Source organism: Vanessa tameamea, chromosome 12 (genome assembly GCF_037043105.1).
Source record: "Vanessa tameamea isolate UH-Manoa-2023 chromosome 12, ilVanTame1 primary haplotype, whole genome shotgun sequence".
Lineage (NCBI taxonomy): Eukaryota > Metazoa > Arthropoda > Insecta > Lepidoptera > Nymphalidae > Vanessa > Vanessa tameamea.
In genome coordinates, this window is record NC_087320.1 from 12,502,062 (window position 1) to 12,521,433 (window position 19,372).

General features: G+C 32.2%; 2 protein-coding genes across 2 annotated transcripts in view; one reads left to right on the plus strand and one right to left on the minus strand.

Annotated features, from left to right (window-relative positions):
• The window catches only part of LOC113402342 (cadherin-89D), a 113,904-nt gene that overhangs the window by 51,979 nt on the left and 42,553 nt on the right, over positions 1 to 19,372 (minus strand). The window lies entirely within an intron of this gene.
• LOC113402340 (uncharacterized) lies at positions 15,594 to 17,303 on the plus strand. Its single transcript, XM_026642557.2, has 3 exons — positions 15,594 to 15,685; positions 16,152 to 16,437; positions 16,629 to 17,303. The coding sequence occupies exons 1-3, from the start codon at positions 15,656 to 15,658 to the stop codon at positions 17,300 to 17,302; spliced, it is 990 nt and encodes a 329-aa protein (XP_026498342.2). The 5' UTR covers positions 15,594 to 15,655; the 3' UTR covers position 17,303.

Here is a 19,372-nt window from a genome sequence, read left to right on the forward strand (position 1 = left end):
ATGTTTAAATACATGGTTGAAACATCAAACCGATTTGCAATTGATTATTTAAGCAAACATCGATCGTTTCAACAGAGAAGTGCGATCCGTGACCTCATCTCAATATTTGGCAACATTCATTACGAATTATAATTCTTACAAATAATTTGCTCTATTTTTATTTGCGGTTCTGCGCAATCATCAATGCTGTTGGATTATGCAAATTAATAGAATTTAACTTTTAATAGGCTCTTGATTTGGTTCAACACTAACATTAATAAGATGAAGCAAGCAGCACGAAGCAAGCAAGAAGCATAAACATTAATTAACCGACTTCAAAAAGGAGGAGGTTATCAATTCGTCTGTATTTTTTTTTTATGTTTGTTAACTCAGAACTTTTGACTGGGTGAAGCTTATTTGAAAGCTAGTGCTTCCCGTGTGGTCCCATTTTAATTTGGTCCAGTTCTGATGATGGTATCCCTAAGAAAACCATATAAGTCTTAAATTTGCATTAAGTATGTGCGCGACAAATGGGTGAATAACTCAATATCACGTCAACCAATCACGTCAAGATTCTTTTTTTATTGGAAAGCTTATAGTTCAAAGATAGTTTGGTGTCAGTTTGGTTAGGTTCGGATCATGGGATCCATGACAAAGTAACCGAACTCTTCAATTCTGAGGAGCAAATTAATGATACTCGATCGAATCTTTTGTTGCATCAAATCTAAAGTTGTTTTTAAAATTGTAACATATAATAAAAATTATTAAGTATTTATTTTTTGTAAATCAGCTTCAAGTAGCTTAGAAACATAACATAATTTGAAAAAATTATATTCCGCTTGACTGGCAAGTGCTGTTTAGTCCGCGTATTTTAACTCGTTATATAAAAATGTCAAAACTAAATAAAAAAATAATATAGTTACAATTATTGTTATTTTTGGAGTCGGTGTCAGCCAAGGTAACGCTACAATATACCTAGCAAATTTTATACGAACAACCGCATTAACACAAACACATTAAACATAAGCAAACCGTGAAACGAAACTTAGCCGATATTTAACACAAGAAATTGATTATCGATCGATTTTACCATTATGGGTATGGCGCAGTCTACAACACAGCATGAGCATAAGAGCACAAAATACATCTCCTCCAAAACATACAAAACCTTCAACAGGAAACATATTAGTAAATCTGAATTAATTTTTCTCTGTCTGGGATCAGGAGAAAAGTTCATGAATTTTATTACCGCAGTGTACTCCAGACGGTAGACATGGCTGCAGAAACAATCAATTTTGATTGCGATTTTCCACTTGTTTCTAATTCTAGTTTTCCAATTTGTTTCTTTTGAAGTCGGTTTTTTTTGTCAAAATTTTTGTTTATTTTATAATAAGTATGATATATTTACGTAATTATATATTATTTTAAAGAAATTAACTTAGGCTTTATCCAAGTTATGCATTTTTTTATAAAGCTGCTTGGCGGTCGGTTGAATTCTTACATCAGGTGATGTAAGAACCACCTGATGTAAGAGTTCACCACTCCCTATATCGCCAATACACAACCGACGATGGTAGCTAAAATGCTACGTCCCTTTTTTCTATAATTACACTGACTCACATATACTTAAAAACGAAACAGCCATACGACGTACTGTTGCTTGGCGGTAGAATATATGATGAGGGGGTGGTACCTACCGAGACGAGCTTGCAGAAAGCCCTACCACCAAGTAAAATTTGGTGTTTTATCAATATATATTTGGAATTGGGTAAAAACCCAAAGTAGCACAGCCTAAAAAATTTTCAGATTTGGGACCTACGCCTCCGATCCTCTCGAAGAACATAACTTCTTCGACCACGTCAAATGCATGACGGTTGATATAGATATGGTACTCGTAGAGTCATCCGTAACAACGAAGAGCTCAAATTAAAAAAGCAAAGCATAGTCTTAAACTATAATACATAAAATTAAAAAAAAAAACCTTTGAGTTCATAATGTAGAGTCGCATTACGGAAAATTTTTCTGACAAAGCTGTTCAAGATGTCATCTTTTGTAGAAAAATAAATATAAACTTTTGGATACAACCTTGTGATTCTGAAAACGTAGGTTTTTTGACTTTCCACAGACGAACTAAATAGTTTAATATGAAAACCAACTATCACAACCCGTCAAGCGTCAGCGATATACACAAAAACCGCAAGGATAATAATTTATTGCATCACAGCGCTGTAATCAAAAATAATTGATTTTTTACTACAAAACCGATCGATCTTCCTAACGTATTATTTAATATCAACGAAGGAACACCAAGGTTTCTTGCAACGTTTCCTATTAATAATAAACAATTTTTTATTTAACATTAACGGCCTGTAAATTTCCCACTGCTGGGCTAAGGCCTTTCGCCCTTCGAGGAGAAGGTATGGAGCATATTCCATCACGCTGCTCCAATGCGGGTTGGTGGAATACACATGTGGCCGAATTTCGTTGAAATTAGACACATGCAGGTTTCGTCACGATGTTTTCCTTCACCGCCGAGCACGAGATGAATTATAAACACAAATTAAGCACATGAAAATTCAGTGGTACTTGCTTAGGTTTGAACCCGAAATCATCGGTTAAGATGCACGCGTTGTATTGCACGAGCCGAGATGGCCCAGTGGTTAGAACGCGTGCATCTTAACCGATGATTTCGGGTTCAAACCCAGGCAGGCACCACTGAATTTACATGTGCTTAATTTGTTTATAATTCATCTCCTGCTCGGCGGTGAAGGAAAACATCGTGAGGAAACCTGCATGTGTCTAATTTCAACGAAATTCTGCCACATGTGTATTCCACCAACCCGCATTGGAGCAGCGTGGTGGAATATGCTCCATACCTTCTCGTCAACGGGAGAGGAGGCCTTAGCCCAGCAGTGGGAAATTTACAGGCTGATTATGTTATGTTTATGTTATGTTGTAACCACTGGGCCATCTCGGCTCAATCGGGCAAAATTTACATCATGATATTTATTCGTTAATACTATTTTACGTTATTAACAAGACTAGCTATTTCCTGGCCTTTGACGAATACCAACTATATTATCTTAAAATGATGCTATTGAATCTATTTTATCTAAATGTAAACAAAACTTGACATGATTTACTCGGTGCAAACTCGTTTGGGTGATACCTCTCACTCATCAGATATTCTACCGCCAAACAGCATTACTCAATATTGTTGGGTTCCAGTTTGCAGGGTGAGTGAGCCATTGTAGTTACCAAGGTTAGTGGTACATTTGCGAGGCAAGGAATGGTTACTATTTCTTACCGCGACGTTGTCTGTGGGCATTGGCAACCGTTAACTACCAGGTAGCCCAAATGCTCGTCGGCCTACCTAAATCTTAAAAAAAAGATGAAGACTCAAAATGCCAATGTGTTATCTCATAATTATATTCCCAACTCATTTATTTAGCACAATTCGTCTTCAAGTACTCGTTGAGACCATAAATTAAAACAATACAAAAATATATGACTCGATAACTTTTGCTAACGGTACTGATAGACGGTAGCTATAAATGGTATCATAACGCGCTCCTATTAAAAATCCTATCCTTCCATTTGGAATGAATAATATAATGTACCTATTTAAATAGTATAAAGTAAATAGATTCTCTTATCTTGTCTGATCTGAACTTTCTCTTATCTGATCTTGTATCGAATAATATGCCTTCTTTACCAATGTATTTTTCACAATAGGTTAGAATTGAAAATTATGAAACAGCGAAGTTAAAAATGTCTATGGGATTTTATTATAGAAAAGTTATATATATTACATTTATATAAGATTTTTTTTTAATTTTATTTTATAATAATAATTGTATGTATGTCCAATAAGACGTTAACGTTTTCCTACATCACCGATGAAATAGAAACACAAATTAATTATATGAAAATTCAGTTTCACTTGATTGAATCAAACTATCGTATAAGATTCTCGTGTAACGTTTAGAGTCATTTAAATAGTATAGAGTATAAAATGAGGAAATATGTGAAAATTTCGATTTCCAAATTGTTAGATATTTCAAATCGTTTTGTCCATAACTCCCGGAAGGACCGGCCCGAGATCGACGCATCACCGTAATCATCGCATTAGATGATAGTCGCCCTGGACATCTGTTAACTTATATACTACGAGTAGTTATTACCACCGCAGCCTACATGTGAATGCCTTATCTATGAGGCTTTTTTTAATATAAAAACGCTAGGCGGTCGGGCGATTTGTCCATCTGATTCACGCCATTAGAAATATTTACCATTCCTTACAATATAAACGGTCTATCAACCTTAGGAAAAGAGATGTTGTCTTGTGCCTGTAGTTACACTGGTTCTATCATCCTTCTTATAGTCGGAATACAACAAAAATGATTATTGATGTTTGGCGATAGAATTTGTGATGAAAGGATGGTACTTTACCAAATTTAGTATAATAGACTAATTTTAATGATTTTACGTCAACGTCCTTTAGTTAATAATTTGTTATTTATCAAGAGATATTTAGCAGGTAAAAATATAGTTATATTCCATACGTAAGTACATTCTCAAATGAAAATATGATAAGATACCGCTGTCACTCTAAAATGGTCACTGTCACACCTGCAGCGCCTTTGAGTAAATCTACAAAAGTTAATTTAATACGGAATACGATAAACATAGAACTAAAACATGTTTTACAAATTACGACTTACTGTACCGTTCAATTTTAATTGAGTATCCGATTCTGCCGTCTGCGGTAAAATCTCCGAAAACAATTCACCGAATCACAATCGATTCTACAAGTATACTAGTTGTTATATTATGTGATAAATAATACTTGTAAGCTGAGATGGTCCAGTAGTTAGAACGTATGAATTTAAGCCATTGATCCGGCTTAAAACCCTGGAAGAACAAAACAAACAAAAGATATCGCTTTATAATACAGGCTGGCAACTAGGTAGGTAGGCTGGAAAATAGGTCATCTGATGGCAAGTTAACATCATCCATATATATTGGTGCTCTAAGAAATATAAACCACTCCTAACAAAGCCAACGCGCCATCAAACTTTGGAACTGACATCTTATATCCTTGGCTCACTCATATTTCAAACCAGAACATCACATTACTAAGTAGAGCTGTTAGGCGGTGGAATAACTGATGAATGATACCTACCCAGACGAATTTGCTCAAAGCTTTACATGTCCTGGCCGTTCCTTGGTTACCGTGCCCCAAATCGCTTAGGAGTACATCGTTGCATGTTCCAAACAATATTTGTTTTTGTTTAATATTAAGAAATTAGAAGAAAATATAAATTTATGACAATCATTTTTATTTGACATTTTATTTCATACATCAATTTGTTATCATCAATTACGACATCAAACGAAAAAACTTGTGTTTGATATGATTTCATAAACAAATTTCATTTCCAGAACACTCAGCTCTATGGATGTAACTATTGTGTGTTACGACAGAAAATATAGAGTATTGTAAGTTTCATTGCGTGAAATTGTCTGACCGTAGCGACGCTCCTTCCTGCACCTGCGACCGATTTACTGTCATGTGACATACTGTTTACGGTGCAATCATGTAACATGGCTCTGCGGTGCACACAACATTTTTATAGAAAACGAAAACTGTTTGTTAAAAAAAATATATAAAATTAAAATATACGTATTCAACTAAGCTTATACAAGCACTTGTGAGTCGATTTGTTTATTGTTAAAGTACATAAGTTCAAAATGTATGTTCTAGCGAGAACAACTTGGAACAAGCTCAATACTTTTTCATCAAGTATATCAAGTAATGATCATAAATACATGCATTCTGTACGAGAATCATCATCATCAAGATATTCTTTATTCAAGGAGGCTTTTAAATATGTATATATATATATATATATATATATATATATATATATATATATATATATATATGTATGTATGTATACTTCTCCTTAACGTGTGTTTGTCATTGAACCTCAGGGGCTGGGCAGATTTTAATAAAAAAAAATCTGTGTATTTAAGTGAGGTCTGTATTATAACTGTCGGTGATACGAAGTTCTACGAATCAAAATGACTATTTTTATACGTCCTTAAGACAAGTAAATAGAACACTTAATGTTACGTTGTCGCCCCATCCTATAAGTGCCGGTATTCCAATAATTATTATTATTTTTATCTTTATTAACAATAAAGAATACATCATACCAATCTACTATACGAGTCTAAAAGAAATAACTTCGTAATTCAGAGTCAGGTTCGTTACTTTAACGTAACACTAGACTCCCCCTTTGCTATACAGTTATTGCGATTGACTATTTATTAAACATCCTAAATTTTGAATACATTAAAAAGCAACTTTGCAGATGAGCTATTTGTGTGCGTGTGGTCAGTGGTCACCGTTATGTGGTGCCGTCACACTGAACATTAGTTGCCAATGATATAGTACCTAACTTGTTAACTGAGCTATGCGTAACTGTACTAGTTCCTCGGCGAGATCTTCAGCTAGAGGCAAATTCTTAAGTAGTTTATTTTATTAAATGTGGAATATAAAATAAGTTAATTTAACAGCCTGTAAATATCCCAGGGCTATGACCTCCTCCACCTATGAGGAGAAATGAGGAGAAGATTCGGAGTTTATTCCACTGCGCTGCTCCAATGAGAGTTGGTCGTCGATTAAAGCAGATAAACTTTTGTATGAATTTCATTGAAATTAGCCACATGCAGGTTTCCTCGCGATTTTTTCCTTTGACGCCAAGCACGAGATGAAGTAAACACAGCTAGGTTTAAACCCGCAATAATCGGTTAAGATGCACGCGGTCTCACGAATATGCTGTCTGGGCTCGTCAAATAGGCATCCTGTTGATTAGTGGCCACATCCGATGATTGACGGTAGAAACATTAATCAATATGAACTAAGATGTTATGTCTGTTATTATAGTTAATCAAAATATAAACCGTAACATAGTGATATTAATCATTCCATTCGAATTAAATTGTATAGTTGTGGTTATAAAACTAAATTAAAGATTATATTTAAAAAAAAACATCTATTCTAACGATAAATTAAAAATTGAACACACTTTTACAAATATTACTCGTTCAATATGAAACGATTATGAATTCCATTGTCGTGCGTTATCGACCTAGAAACCTAAATCGTTTTGTATTTACACTGGCTCACTCATTGTTTATACCGGAACTAACCAAGACATAGTACTTGTTTGGACGTGTCTTTAAGGAAAGTTAAGATAGCTATGTAGTTGGATTTACGAATTTATAGTTTATGCTAATAATAATTACTTTCACTAAATGATTGTGAAATTTGATATGATAACTCCGCGTATAATGAATGACCTACGCATTCGTTCAACTCGCTCGAAATCCGATCTCCAGGAAATCTATGATATGTATAATATATTACCTATTTTTTCTATAAAGAGGTATATGCTGTAGGTATAAGCTTCTTCAACAACCTTAGGGTAATGTCTAACTGGATTTTTTGTTATTTTTTTAATCCAATTAAGTAGGCAAATATATCGAGTAGCTCATTTACTAGATAGCCGTTCGTTGACATTAGCATTATCTTCATATACTAAGACGTATTTGACGACGCTTAAAAAGAGCAAAAATGCAGCAGTTTCCAGAAAAGATTTTAGTATATTATATAAGAAGCTACGCTTAGCAGTTTGACTTGCTTTAAATTTAGACTGTTGACGTGACAAGCGTCTTTTTCATGTAAATAAAAATTAACAATTTCCAATACGCCACCAACCTTGGCACCTTACATCCCACACTGCTTTATAAACACAAAGAACATGAAAAAAGATTGCAATGGATTTGAACCCGCGACCTTCAGCAAAGTACTTCTATCAATAGGCAATCTCGAAATACTACCATTAAACTTATATACTCGTTAGTTTAAAAGTAATGAAACATGTGCACTAAGGAGTGATGTACATATGTTTGCATCACATAAGCCCACTAATGCGTTTAATATAACAAAGATTTGTCTCCATAGACACGCTGCGTTTAGATCCAATATAAGATTTACGTCACACTCGAGCTATCACACTGGCGTACGATAAACGTCGAGATCTTTAACGCGAGTGTATATTGTCTGTTTTGAAACTGAATCACAGAGATGCAGTTTTTGATTTCAATTGCTGATAAATCGGAGGTACCCAGATTGACTTGTTCATAAATCAACCAAAAATAAGTTTTGTTGGGTTTATATTCATATATAACATATGTATATATGTATATAATTAAGTGTTTAATAATAAGATGTATTTTTATATGTTATTTGGCACCTGATCTCCGACTAGTTGTAACAGATTTCTAATAAATCAGATTATGAATAGAGTTTTGCGTTATAATTTATCCTAAGCAAATTTCGGAGGAAATTACGGATTTCTTAGATGAGGCTTTGTGCTATCACAACTGGGTAGGTATCACCTACTGGTCACATATACTAACATCAAACAGCAGTATTTTGTGATATACCGGCTTGAAGGGTGGATGAGGCATTTTAGCTGCATGCACAAGGGACCTAACGTTGTAGTCGTAATTCCCAAGGTTGGTGTATTGGCGATGTAAGTTGTTTATATTTTTTACACTGTCTATGTCTGTAACCATTTAGCATAAAATGCACCATTAGCCAATTTGCCTATCTATATCAAATAAAAAAAGATAAATCATCAATTCTGTCTTTTAAAATTTGCTCAAGATTTGCATCAATCTCACCACGAATCGCTTAAATTACTATTTTACATAATTTAGAAGATTATATAATTTCAAGCAAATGAAAAATGAAAACTTCGCTGTTACATAAGTAACGTTAAATCGATATGAGTCAGTGTGATAGACACCCACTAAATGAGGTTCGACGTCGATTTGCGAGGCTTTCGTTTTTAATATACCACCTAATGCATGTGGTAATGAAGCGGCAACAGTAATCTCGCTACCATCAGCTTAATTTACAACCAATTTTTTGACGAAACTGTTACGTCAAAATAAAGTTTAGTCGATGTTCTTATAACACCGTTTTGTTTAAGGGGGAAACGATTACTGAGTGTTTAATATCTAGTTTATCCCGTGAAGCTAACTAACTTTGTAAACCTTTTTACGAAAATTATGATGAGTTTGAAATGTAACATAGTTGACTTAGAGTAGGAGTGCAAAAAGCTAATATTTTTTGTGTATATTAAAATACATTATTTTAATATACATAAAAAAGTAAATTGCACACGTAAGTTGCGTTTAACACACACATGTATGTATTATGAATATCTAAAATGAAATATTATACATTATTATAGATTAACCTTTGTATGTAACACAATAAACATTATTTTACACTATAGTTTATAAAAACTAATTTATTTTGGTAGTATATGTGCCTACATCATTGCCACTATCGCGTTCCCGATTACTGTATAACGTTTTTTGTTTTCAATAAATGCTTTTTCTTAATAATCTCTTGAGATAGACAGACAGACAGATATAATGCATGGTGTAAACAACACGTTTTATAATTATTATTAAATAAGACTAATTGAGCAACAAGAATGTGTAGGTAAGTGAAAATTAAAAAAAAATTAAGTTGATTCTGATCTTCTGTAATAATTCAACAATAATTTAAAGATCGCAATCTTTTATGCTTTATTTTGTATAAAGTTAAAGTCTATTCATACAATTCAATTACTTTTCATTTAGCAGTTGACCGATTAAAATCGACTCGTGCGTACGCACCTTAAATAATTCGCTTCAACAATTATTTTTGAACGCTTTTAGTTTAGTTTGTAATTTACTTATTTATTAGATATCTAGAATATAAACTTCAATTAAAATTTTATATCGAGGGTTAATCTTATTTCAATCATAACTTTCAACTCGCGTTATCAACGTTTCCCGGAAAGGCTGCCATTTTGAATCTAAGGTTTCACAACATGGCGATGCTTTGACCGTAACTTCCTTTAAGCATGGATTTTATAATGAGTTAGTGTGAAATTTGTCATGGTTGGAATCGTTTGCTTACTTATTTAGAAAATGTAATTTGATGGGAAAATATTTGATTGAATAATATCATGTACACGTACAGTGTAAAATAAAGTTGAATTTTTAATGGACCATCTAAAGGTAACTCTGGATACTTTAAAAAATAAATTACTGTGTTATTTTTCCTCATCAAGTATCATATTCTTAATAAGAAGATACTTAATTAAAATATACCAAACTTAAAAAAAGAAACAATAATTAATCAGATGAAGATAGTTTCGATAAATTCCCTGTTAGTTATAATGTCTCTACAAAACGGATATTCCAAGTCACTTCCAATTCTCCGTGTTCCATACATCGAAAACAATATGTCATAATATGATAAATCCTTTTAAATATAGTCATAATTATTGCGTTCTTGCTATTTAATTATATGTGAAAGGTTCTATAATCTTCTACCATATGATACCATTACAACGGTTGAGTACCCGGTGGTAATTTTAGACGCAACTTCTAAGTTTTCACGGTTGGCGGCGTTCTTTGCCACGAGTTTTAGGGTCAGTCAAATTCAATGTTCTTCGATATATAATCATAACATTTTTGTTGAATTAAATATTAGAGGATGAATTTTAAAATATGTAATGGAGATGTTGTATGCTCACGTGAATAATAAATAACGCCATAGCTCGATAATAGTATTTGATTTAAGTCACCCCTCCCTAAAATATATAAGTTCTTCTGAGAGATCTTAAAGTGCCCTTGATATTTATTATTCTAAATATAAATGTTAGCAAGCTATCTAAAGCAAAATAAGATGTGTTTTGTGTGTTTACTTTGGTAGAACCTACCCTCAACTGGGACAAGCGTCTCCTATACGACAGTCCTAGATCCGCCACTGCCTGATGGTCCTCCAACGTGATCCAAAAGCAGATATGAAAACTGTTTCTAATCCTAACGTGGTTTTGCAGATTCGCACTACAATTCAGGCGCATGACGATTGGTTACGACACATGGACGTGTTATACTGACACTGAGAATTTATATAATTTATACCTACAAAAAATATATTTTTCCAACACCTAATCTATACTAAAAATATGTTGACTAATTTCTGATTAATACGACCACATTAGAATATGGCGGTCAAATTTGCTATAAATGTATTGTTTATATAATAAAATCATTCTATTTACGTAATTATAACCGCGGTAGAAACTTATAGAATGAACGCATCCCTGACATCTAAGTTACGAAGATCACATTCGATATTTTTGTTTTTAAATTTCTGTATATTCGCAACTCGTGACTAATTTCTGACCGCTTAACTTATATCGTGCGTATTATACCGCATACATAACTGTCGTTGTCCTTTGTCAATAAAATCACTTTAAAGCTGAAACGAAGTAATGATATAATAACCTTTTAATACATGAATATTATAATTAATGTTACAGTTTCATCTGTCAACACACAGAAGCATGTTGAGACAGCAAAAAGTGCTAAAGATAATTCTTTAGACATGTGGAACGACAAGGAATTAATCGTTTAATGGGACCGGTTATTAAGTCAGTCGGTCTCCCATTCAAGAGTGCGTTGAGGTTTTTTCACTTTCACGCATTGCTTTAAGTGCAACGAATGTTGCCATTTATGAATTCGTTTATTTGCGCAATTTCAATTTCTTTAAACTTTTTGTTCAGTGTAAATTTTTAAATCAGAATAAAAGACTTATTGCAGTTCTTTTTAAAAAATACTCAGAACTATCTAACAGTTTAAACAGTTTAAAGTATCTATAACTATATTACAGTTAAAAGTATCCCTTTAGACCAGAAGTAACTCGTCTACATTATAGAGCTATAGTAGCTTTTTCACACGAAGATTTGCATTGGCGTTCAAGGAATGAGCTGATGGGTCTATTAACCATTATATACGCTACACAGCAGAATTAAAGAATCGACTTGATTCCAACTGTGTTGAAGGAATCTGAACTATTATGTTTCCATTTTTTACGTCGAATAAATAAATCTCTCTCGTATAAAACAAAGTCACTAACCGCCGTCTGTACACTTTCATCTTTTATACTATGCAACGGATTTTAATGCGGTTTATTAATAAACAGAGTACCTACTTTAAGAGGAGGATCTTAAAGTAATCAACTTTCCAAGTCGAAGAAAAAGGAAATTTTAATGTTGTGTTTTCATTCTAAAATTTGGATAATGATTATAGACCCTTATTTGCCTATTTTTTATAATTGTATAAATTATACCTTTGTTAAGCATTAATTACCTTTCGTTTTTTCTACAGTTGACATTTACCTTGTTGAATGAAAATGCCATCTAGCAGCTTTTCTAGACAGCGAGGATTATTAGTTTAACGCTCTTTTTAATTCTTAGTAAACTCACTAGATGGCGTTCTCTCACAGTTTACTTTTTAGTTATTGAATATGATAACAGATGTCACTGTTTTAATTTAAATCGCGCTATCGTTAGACATACTAGCATAAAGATAAACTAACGAAGCTTTAGGAACCACATACATACAATTTCTACTTCAATTCCAGTTGAAATTATAATTTTGTTTCGTTTTAGTCTTCCATACGATATAAAATTAACATGTCTACTAGAAAACATTTAATTGATTTAGGCACTCTTATTGATAGAAACTCCGGAAGGTAAAATATATAGAAAAATAAATATAGGATTATTGAAAAAAAAAAAAAAACAGAATTTACTGCATAAAAATAATTTAATGTTATTGCATTATGTTATTATATTTTAATTTTTATAAATAGAATAAAAAAAAAAAATTTTTACATAGAACTGATACATTTACCACTGGTATATATAGATATTATATTTTTCTTTTAGAAAACGCATCGCTATAATAAGGGAACATGATGACCAAAAAAAAGCTAAGAAAGAAATTGAACACCTTGAAACGAATTATTTTGAAACAAATAAAGTTGAAGGAAAAACGTTCCAAACGCTAAAGAAAATCAAAGATAAACAACAATTAGTTATAGACTTAAGTGACGATTCCGATTAAAAAACTAAAATGTTTCTTTTCTTTTACTTATAATGTAATATTTAGTCGGACTAGCAAATGGGCCACCTGATGGTAACTGACGATCACGATCACCACAAGCGTTGTAAGGAATATTAATCACTCAATACATCACCATTGCCCAACAAACTTGAAAACAAAACTCTTCCTCACCGATCAAAATAGACAACAATACTGAGAATTGCTGTTTAGTGGCAGAAGAAGCCTTAACATCAAGGAAAAATTGGTTTAATTTAGATATTCCAACATTAACTTGTAAAACATATTCCATATCGCATATCTTCCTGCTGTTGACTACGTCACGATTAACTCTAATGTACGCGTAATTATACCAAGACAAAGATTCAATGAAAAATTTAATTACTGTTTCCAAGAAACAATTCGTTTTGCTTACTGTAAAACTGTCTATTAAGCCTAATTCAGAGGTTACAACAACTGAACTTTTTGGCTTATTGTCAGAAAACTACGAATGACGGAAAGTAGAGTAAATGTTTGAAGATAGATACTATTGTTTCAACAAATAATTGTAAATTTAAATTAGACGATTTTAATATGCGTAAGCGAAAGCATTCATTTTTGATCACCTGAAACAGGTTTTAGTCACATAAGACTTAATATCAGATTAAACTTCATACGAATAGGCTCTTACAAGCAGTTTGTTAAAATAATTTTACAATATTAGATCTCCCGTTTGGAATATATATTGTACCGAAAATAAAAGTCAAGAAATAGAAGAATATTCTCTTAAGTTGCTCCTGAAAATGAACATAATTTAAAAATTGACGATAAACATATATCAAAATTAACGAATACTATTTCAAAATTATTTTATCATCGTTGTAATTATTTATCCAAAAATACATACATCTTAACATCGTGAGGAAACCTGCACGTATCGGATGAAATCCTCTCACTGTGTGTATTACACAGGGTTCGCGGATATATATCAATTGATTTTTATCTTGATATATATCAATTGATTTGTTCCTATCTTCTGAACAACACTCATAGATCTATGCTTAAGGCCTGACTCTGAATGATTACTTTTTATGATTAGTCGATTATAAATAAATATTAAAATAAAATTAGTTGATTTATCTCACAAACAAATGAAGATTAGTATAATAATAAAAGGTACTTGTTTTTTAAGTGTTCATTAAAAATTTATTTCTCAAACAGATAGAAAATAATTCCTTTGTTACTTTTTTTTAATAAAAAATGTGGTATCTCGACACTTGTATTATTTTACAAATTCCTTTCACATTTTGAAGTGTTTACAGATTGAAATTCGCTTCGTTTTCTTAGCCTGGATATATATCGGATATATATATAAAAAAATCGGATTTTTTCAAACCCTGGTGTAACATAAACTCGCACTGAAGCAGCATTGCAGAATAAAGTCCAATCCTTGTCCAAAAAGGATCGGAGGTCTTTCCAAGAGGAGGGAATAATATACAGACTAACAACATAACCTAACCAATATATACGTAATATTTTCCTTAATAGTCAAGTATATTTTCTTTAGGTCAGGCGTTTTTCCTAAATGTAAAAATGTCTGTTAAAATTTGCAGGAATGTAAAGTCTCATTCTTACTCTACACAATGTTATCTATTTAAAACTTAAATGAAATCTTAATAATAAAAACGTAAGTGTTAGGTTTAAAACGGAGTCAGTTTAGAGCGGTCGTTGTAACTAAAAGCAATCCCGTGTCTCGGAGTGTGAAGAGAAAAGCAATTAAGACATACAGACGGCGGTGCCCATATTGGCAGAAAATATATAAATTCTTTCATTACTTTTCTTAAAGCACTTTCTGCTGTTTGATTCAAATTAAAAAATAAAACTTAAATTACTACTAAATAACTCACTATGGTAATTAATATTTGATTTTGTTTCGATATCCCTATTTAGAAAGACAATAAGACAATACAATCAAAATAACTAGCTGTTTTAAAAAAGAGGAACAAATAAATAAGAACATTTTAAAAATCGAAATTATTTCAATAATTGATTATTAAGAGGTGCTTGATTGGGCGTTACCGATAAATGTACCGCTCGGAAATGTAGCCTCGTTCGTCTGTGACCTTTAATTCGAAGAAAAATATTACAGGTTCATTGTGAACTAATTTATTAGGAGATAGAGGTGTCGCATCACGATTTTCGTTTATTGATCACGCAAAAAAATCGCTAAAAAATAATAAAAAGATATTCTGCAATAATAAGCCGAAGGTTCCCTCAGTGTGATATTACTTAATATTCTAATATCAACGAAAATTTAAGGTCATCGGTAGAATAAGAAAAAAAATTCGTAAATCTACATATATGTTAAATATATGTATATGTTTTAACGCTCTACAAGTTGTTTAATTAATTTACAACTCATTTTTTTTATTTTCTGAAAAGTAAAGGATTGCTTCTTATGAGATTTTAAATCTCTACGGTTGATTTTGTTTTAATGGAAGTAAATAAAGCAAGAAGGAGGAATTTTGTCCAATATATTCTAAGCCTTACAACTATGGTCTGTCCAGTGACCCATAGCGACACTTACATCGGCTCATTTCATCGTACGACTCCACAGTGGACACTAGACCTGAGTGCTTTCAACATGCCCACAAGAGCTTTGATCTTACTTACTGTAAGTCGTCTTTCGTTATTAGTGCCTTCACGAGCTTCTATTTTTATATTATGTGATTTGTTTATTTTGCGTTTATTTCAGTCTTAAAACTTAATACCTTCATCAGTTTTTGCAAATCATGTATTTTGTGTAAAGTTAATTACAAACAACAATGTGAATGTCCTTCAGCTGGGCTTTGAGTTTTTTCTACCACGCTGCTCCAGTAAGGGTTGGTAGTCAATTTTCATCAGACACGTAGGTTGCCTCACGATGTTTCGCTTCAACATCGAAGACATATTATAGTGGGCCACCGCAGTAATTTACTAAAATACAAAAAATATCTGCGAATAATTGTTTTAAAATGCATTTTACTATAATTATTTCTGTAAAAAGTTTACATTCAAAAGTAACAATACAATGTATTAAATTGTCCCAAAGACACGAACAATTAAACACATTATATAATAATTAATTTCTATTCTTCTAGGTGACCTGTTTCTTTGTAAAGGCTGACTCAGATGAAAACATTTATTCGGACAATGGCTGGAGACCCATGTCAAATGAAAAAGTATTTGCATTACAAAGAAATTTCATTAAAACTCCGATACAAATACGCAATTTACCAGGAAATTCGGTGGATAATGTATTTCAAAGGAACGCTATAAAAATAGTAAAACCAAGTGTTGTTCATCTGAATAAGGAATCAATCAAAGAGCAAGAAGCCATTTTTTCTTTACGAAAAGAAATTGAAAAGAACGAGAGAGCTTTTGAAGGTACTTTCAATACGAAGGGTTGCATAATTTTATAATATATTCACAATATACTGCCACAAATAGTCAAATACGTCCAATGTATAAAAAATTTAGTTAATAAGTTTTTAAAAAAAAGAAACATAGCAAAAAATATTCAGGAGAAAAACATATGATTATTTAAAAAACTTTACATAACTTTATTTTTTATTTAGGTTCAACTAAATCACCAACCACAAACATGACACAGAAGACTTATTACGAAGAATTTAAATTAGCACGAAAAGCTAAAAATATTGCAGAATCAGATGTCATTTTACTAACAGAAAATGTATTAAGCAATCCGATCCAACATAATGCTGAGGAAAAAAATAAAACGAAGAAGAGGAAGATTTCGTCTTTACGTAACGGCACATATGACGTCCATGAAAGTTTAGAGCAAGATAATATAATAACAAACGAAAATAATTTCAAATCAAGCGTTAGGAATGGACACAGATACGAAAGACCTAAGCTTGAAGCGAAACAAAAAAAAAATTTAACATCTAACCTTTTTAATATTCTTGCGAATTACAATATTCGAACCGATGACAAATTGCCAAATTATGCCTTATCTTTAAGACAAAACAGTCGAAATTCAAATAACAACGAGTTCGTATATATGCATGTTCCTATAAAAATTCCGTTTAAGTACAATAGCCCGAATCATCTCCCTATTGATCCTTTGCTGGCCGTTTTTCTTTCTAACTATGGACATTACTTGCCAAGACAGTATGGATTTCAAAGAAGCTACGCAAATCTTTATGGATATTTAGCTTCTAACAATATTCATAATAATAATCCCTATGGTTCTTATAAAATATTTTCAGATACAGATTCATCACATTGACTTTAAAGCTCTTCGAGTTTTATAAACGTATAGATCATATTATAAAATTAATCAACATTCTTAGAATGAGTTTTCTGAGATAATAGGAAAATACCACATTTCAGCGAGTTTAATACCTCAAAATATGATATCGAGCCGACAACACAACGGAATAAGCATTTCTTAAGAGGGTTGACGTAAGGCCGACGTAAAACCGCTCGAAAACTTGACCGAAATCGTTTTTCAAAGAGTGGTATAAAACACACAGCATCGATCCCAGATAAATAATCTCAGGGCAACCGAATGATGACCTTTTAAGGAAAGCGTACATAACAAATTCACAGATTATTTGCATAAGGGCTTACTTAAACCGCAAAGATGAAAAGAAATCAACATTTAAATAAATTTATATAAATGCTTAGTACGCATGTACTCTTGGAACCCAGACTAAATTAAGGCTATACGCGACAGTTTCACGACCCGCAGTGAAAAGCAGCTATTGTATTCCTCGCTGTTTGTCGTAAAAATAAAACTTTTAAAAATCCTTTTGTTTACCATTCGTTGGTTCCGAACCGTTAACTAGACGGGCTGCGGTTTAAATGACATCTGCTTGTTTTACATATTTTTACTTAAATAAGGGTATTTCTATTGTATTGTATTTTTTTAAATAAGCACAGCTTTATATTGTTTCGACAATAAGCATGCTAGTTCATTAACTATATACACTACGAACGGTTTGATCTGTATATTTTAGTAAGTTTTTTTTTTTTCAAATATATTTTTTTTAATTTTTTTTATGTTGTATTAATTTCTGTTTCTTATTAGCATAAAACTTTTTTTACTAATAATAATATCATATACTGTTTATATGATCACAAATTAAAGACAATGTATTTTGAAGAAATTTTATTGTTTTTTTCCAACTTCTAAAGTTGGTACTGTAAATACATTTGTAACCTACATGAAATAAACAAAAACGCTATTGTCGCCAAAATAAACTTATAATTGCCGGAACTTTTTTGGAATAATTCCAAATGTTGTAAAACTGTACCATTTTTAATGGCCTGATACAATTTAGAACACTTATATTTTGCAAAGTCATTGTCCATTTATGTTACAAAACTTTACACCGCAATTTCGCTATGCTTTCATTATTTATGAAAGTGGTAGTTCGTTTATAAATTAGTTTTTGACGAAACCTTCGTTTCCATGCGTCAAAATATATATACTATGTTATGGGGCCTTAGTGTCTCGTCCATAACATACCTGTATAAAAAATATTATCCTATCGCTTACCCTTTAGTTGCATTAAAATAGCACAGACATTTATTTGGTGGTAGGGCTTTGTGCAAGTCCGTCTGAGTAGGTACCATCCACTCATCAGATATTCTACAAGCAAGTAATCCTTAGTATTGTTGTGTTCCGGTTTGAAGTATGAGTGAGTCAATGTAGCGACAGGTACGAATGTCATAACTCTAAATCTTAGGTTTACATTTCTTAAAGCGCCAATGTCTATATACGGTGGTGACCACTTACCATCAGCTGACCTAGTTGTTCGACCGCCTACCTACTTATTTCATTAAAAAACAGGCTTTTGCATTTATAATATTTATTCTTTAGGATCCATTCTCTAAAAGGTCTCCACTTTTATAAGCTTATTGCTCCCAATTGCTTCCTTTCGAACTTGGTACCTTCCCTAAAAGAGATAAATTACAGGCACATAAAAATCAAATGGTTCTTGCCCTATTGTGAAGCGATCACCTCTCAGATAAGATATACATATTCTATAATGCCCTGGATTATCTCTGTTTATATGTAATTTAAAAACAAACGAACTTGATGTTTTTTTAGTTTAATTAAAGTGCTTTTCAGTAAATCCTTGATCAGTAAGGCTTAATAAATAAAAATACTGTTTTCATTAAATAGTGAGTCTATAGACAATACCGAACGCAATAAACCTCAGACAAAAGATCGAAAAGTACCAAGGACCCAGCGGCAGGAGTAAGCGTTTTGTTTACGATTTTTTTTTTACAAAAACACTTTTTAAACTCCAGTAAACTCAATAACTTTTTTTATAATACAGGTAGTCAC

Excerpts from the sequence above, each read along its gene's own strand:
- LOC113402340 (XM_026642557.2), top strand. The coding sequence starts at position 15,656 with ATGCCCACAAGAGCTTTGATCTTACTTACT. Across the intron at positions 15,686-16,151 it reads GAGCTTTGATCTTACTTACT|GTGACCTGTTTCTTTGTAAA; the intron begins GTAAGTCGTCTT and ends CTATTCTTCTAG. Across the intron at positions 16,438-16,628 it reads GAACGAGAGAGCTTTTGAAG|GTTCAACTAAATCACCAACC; the intron begins GTACTTTCAATA and ends TTTTTTATTTAG.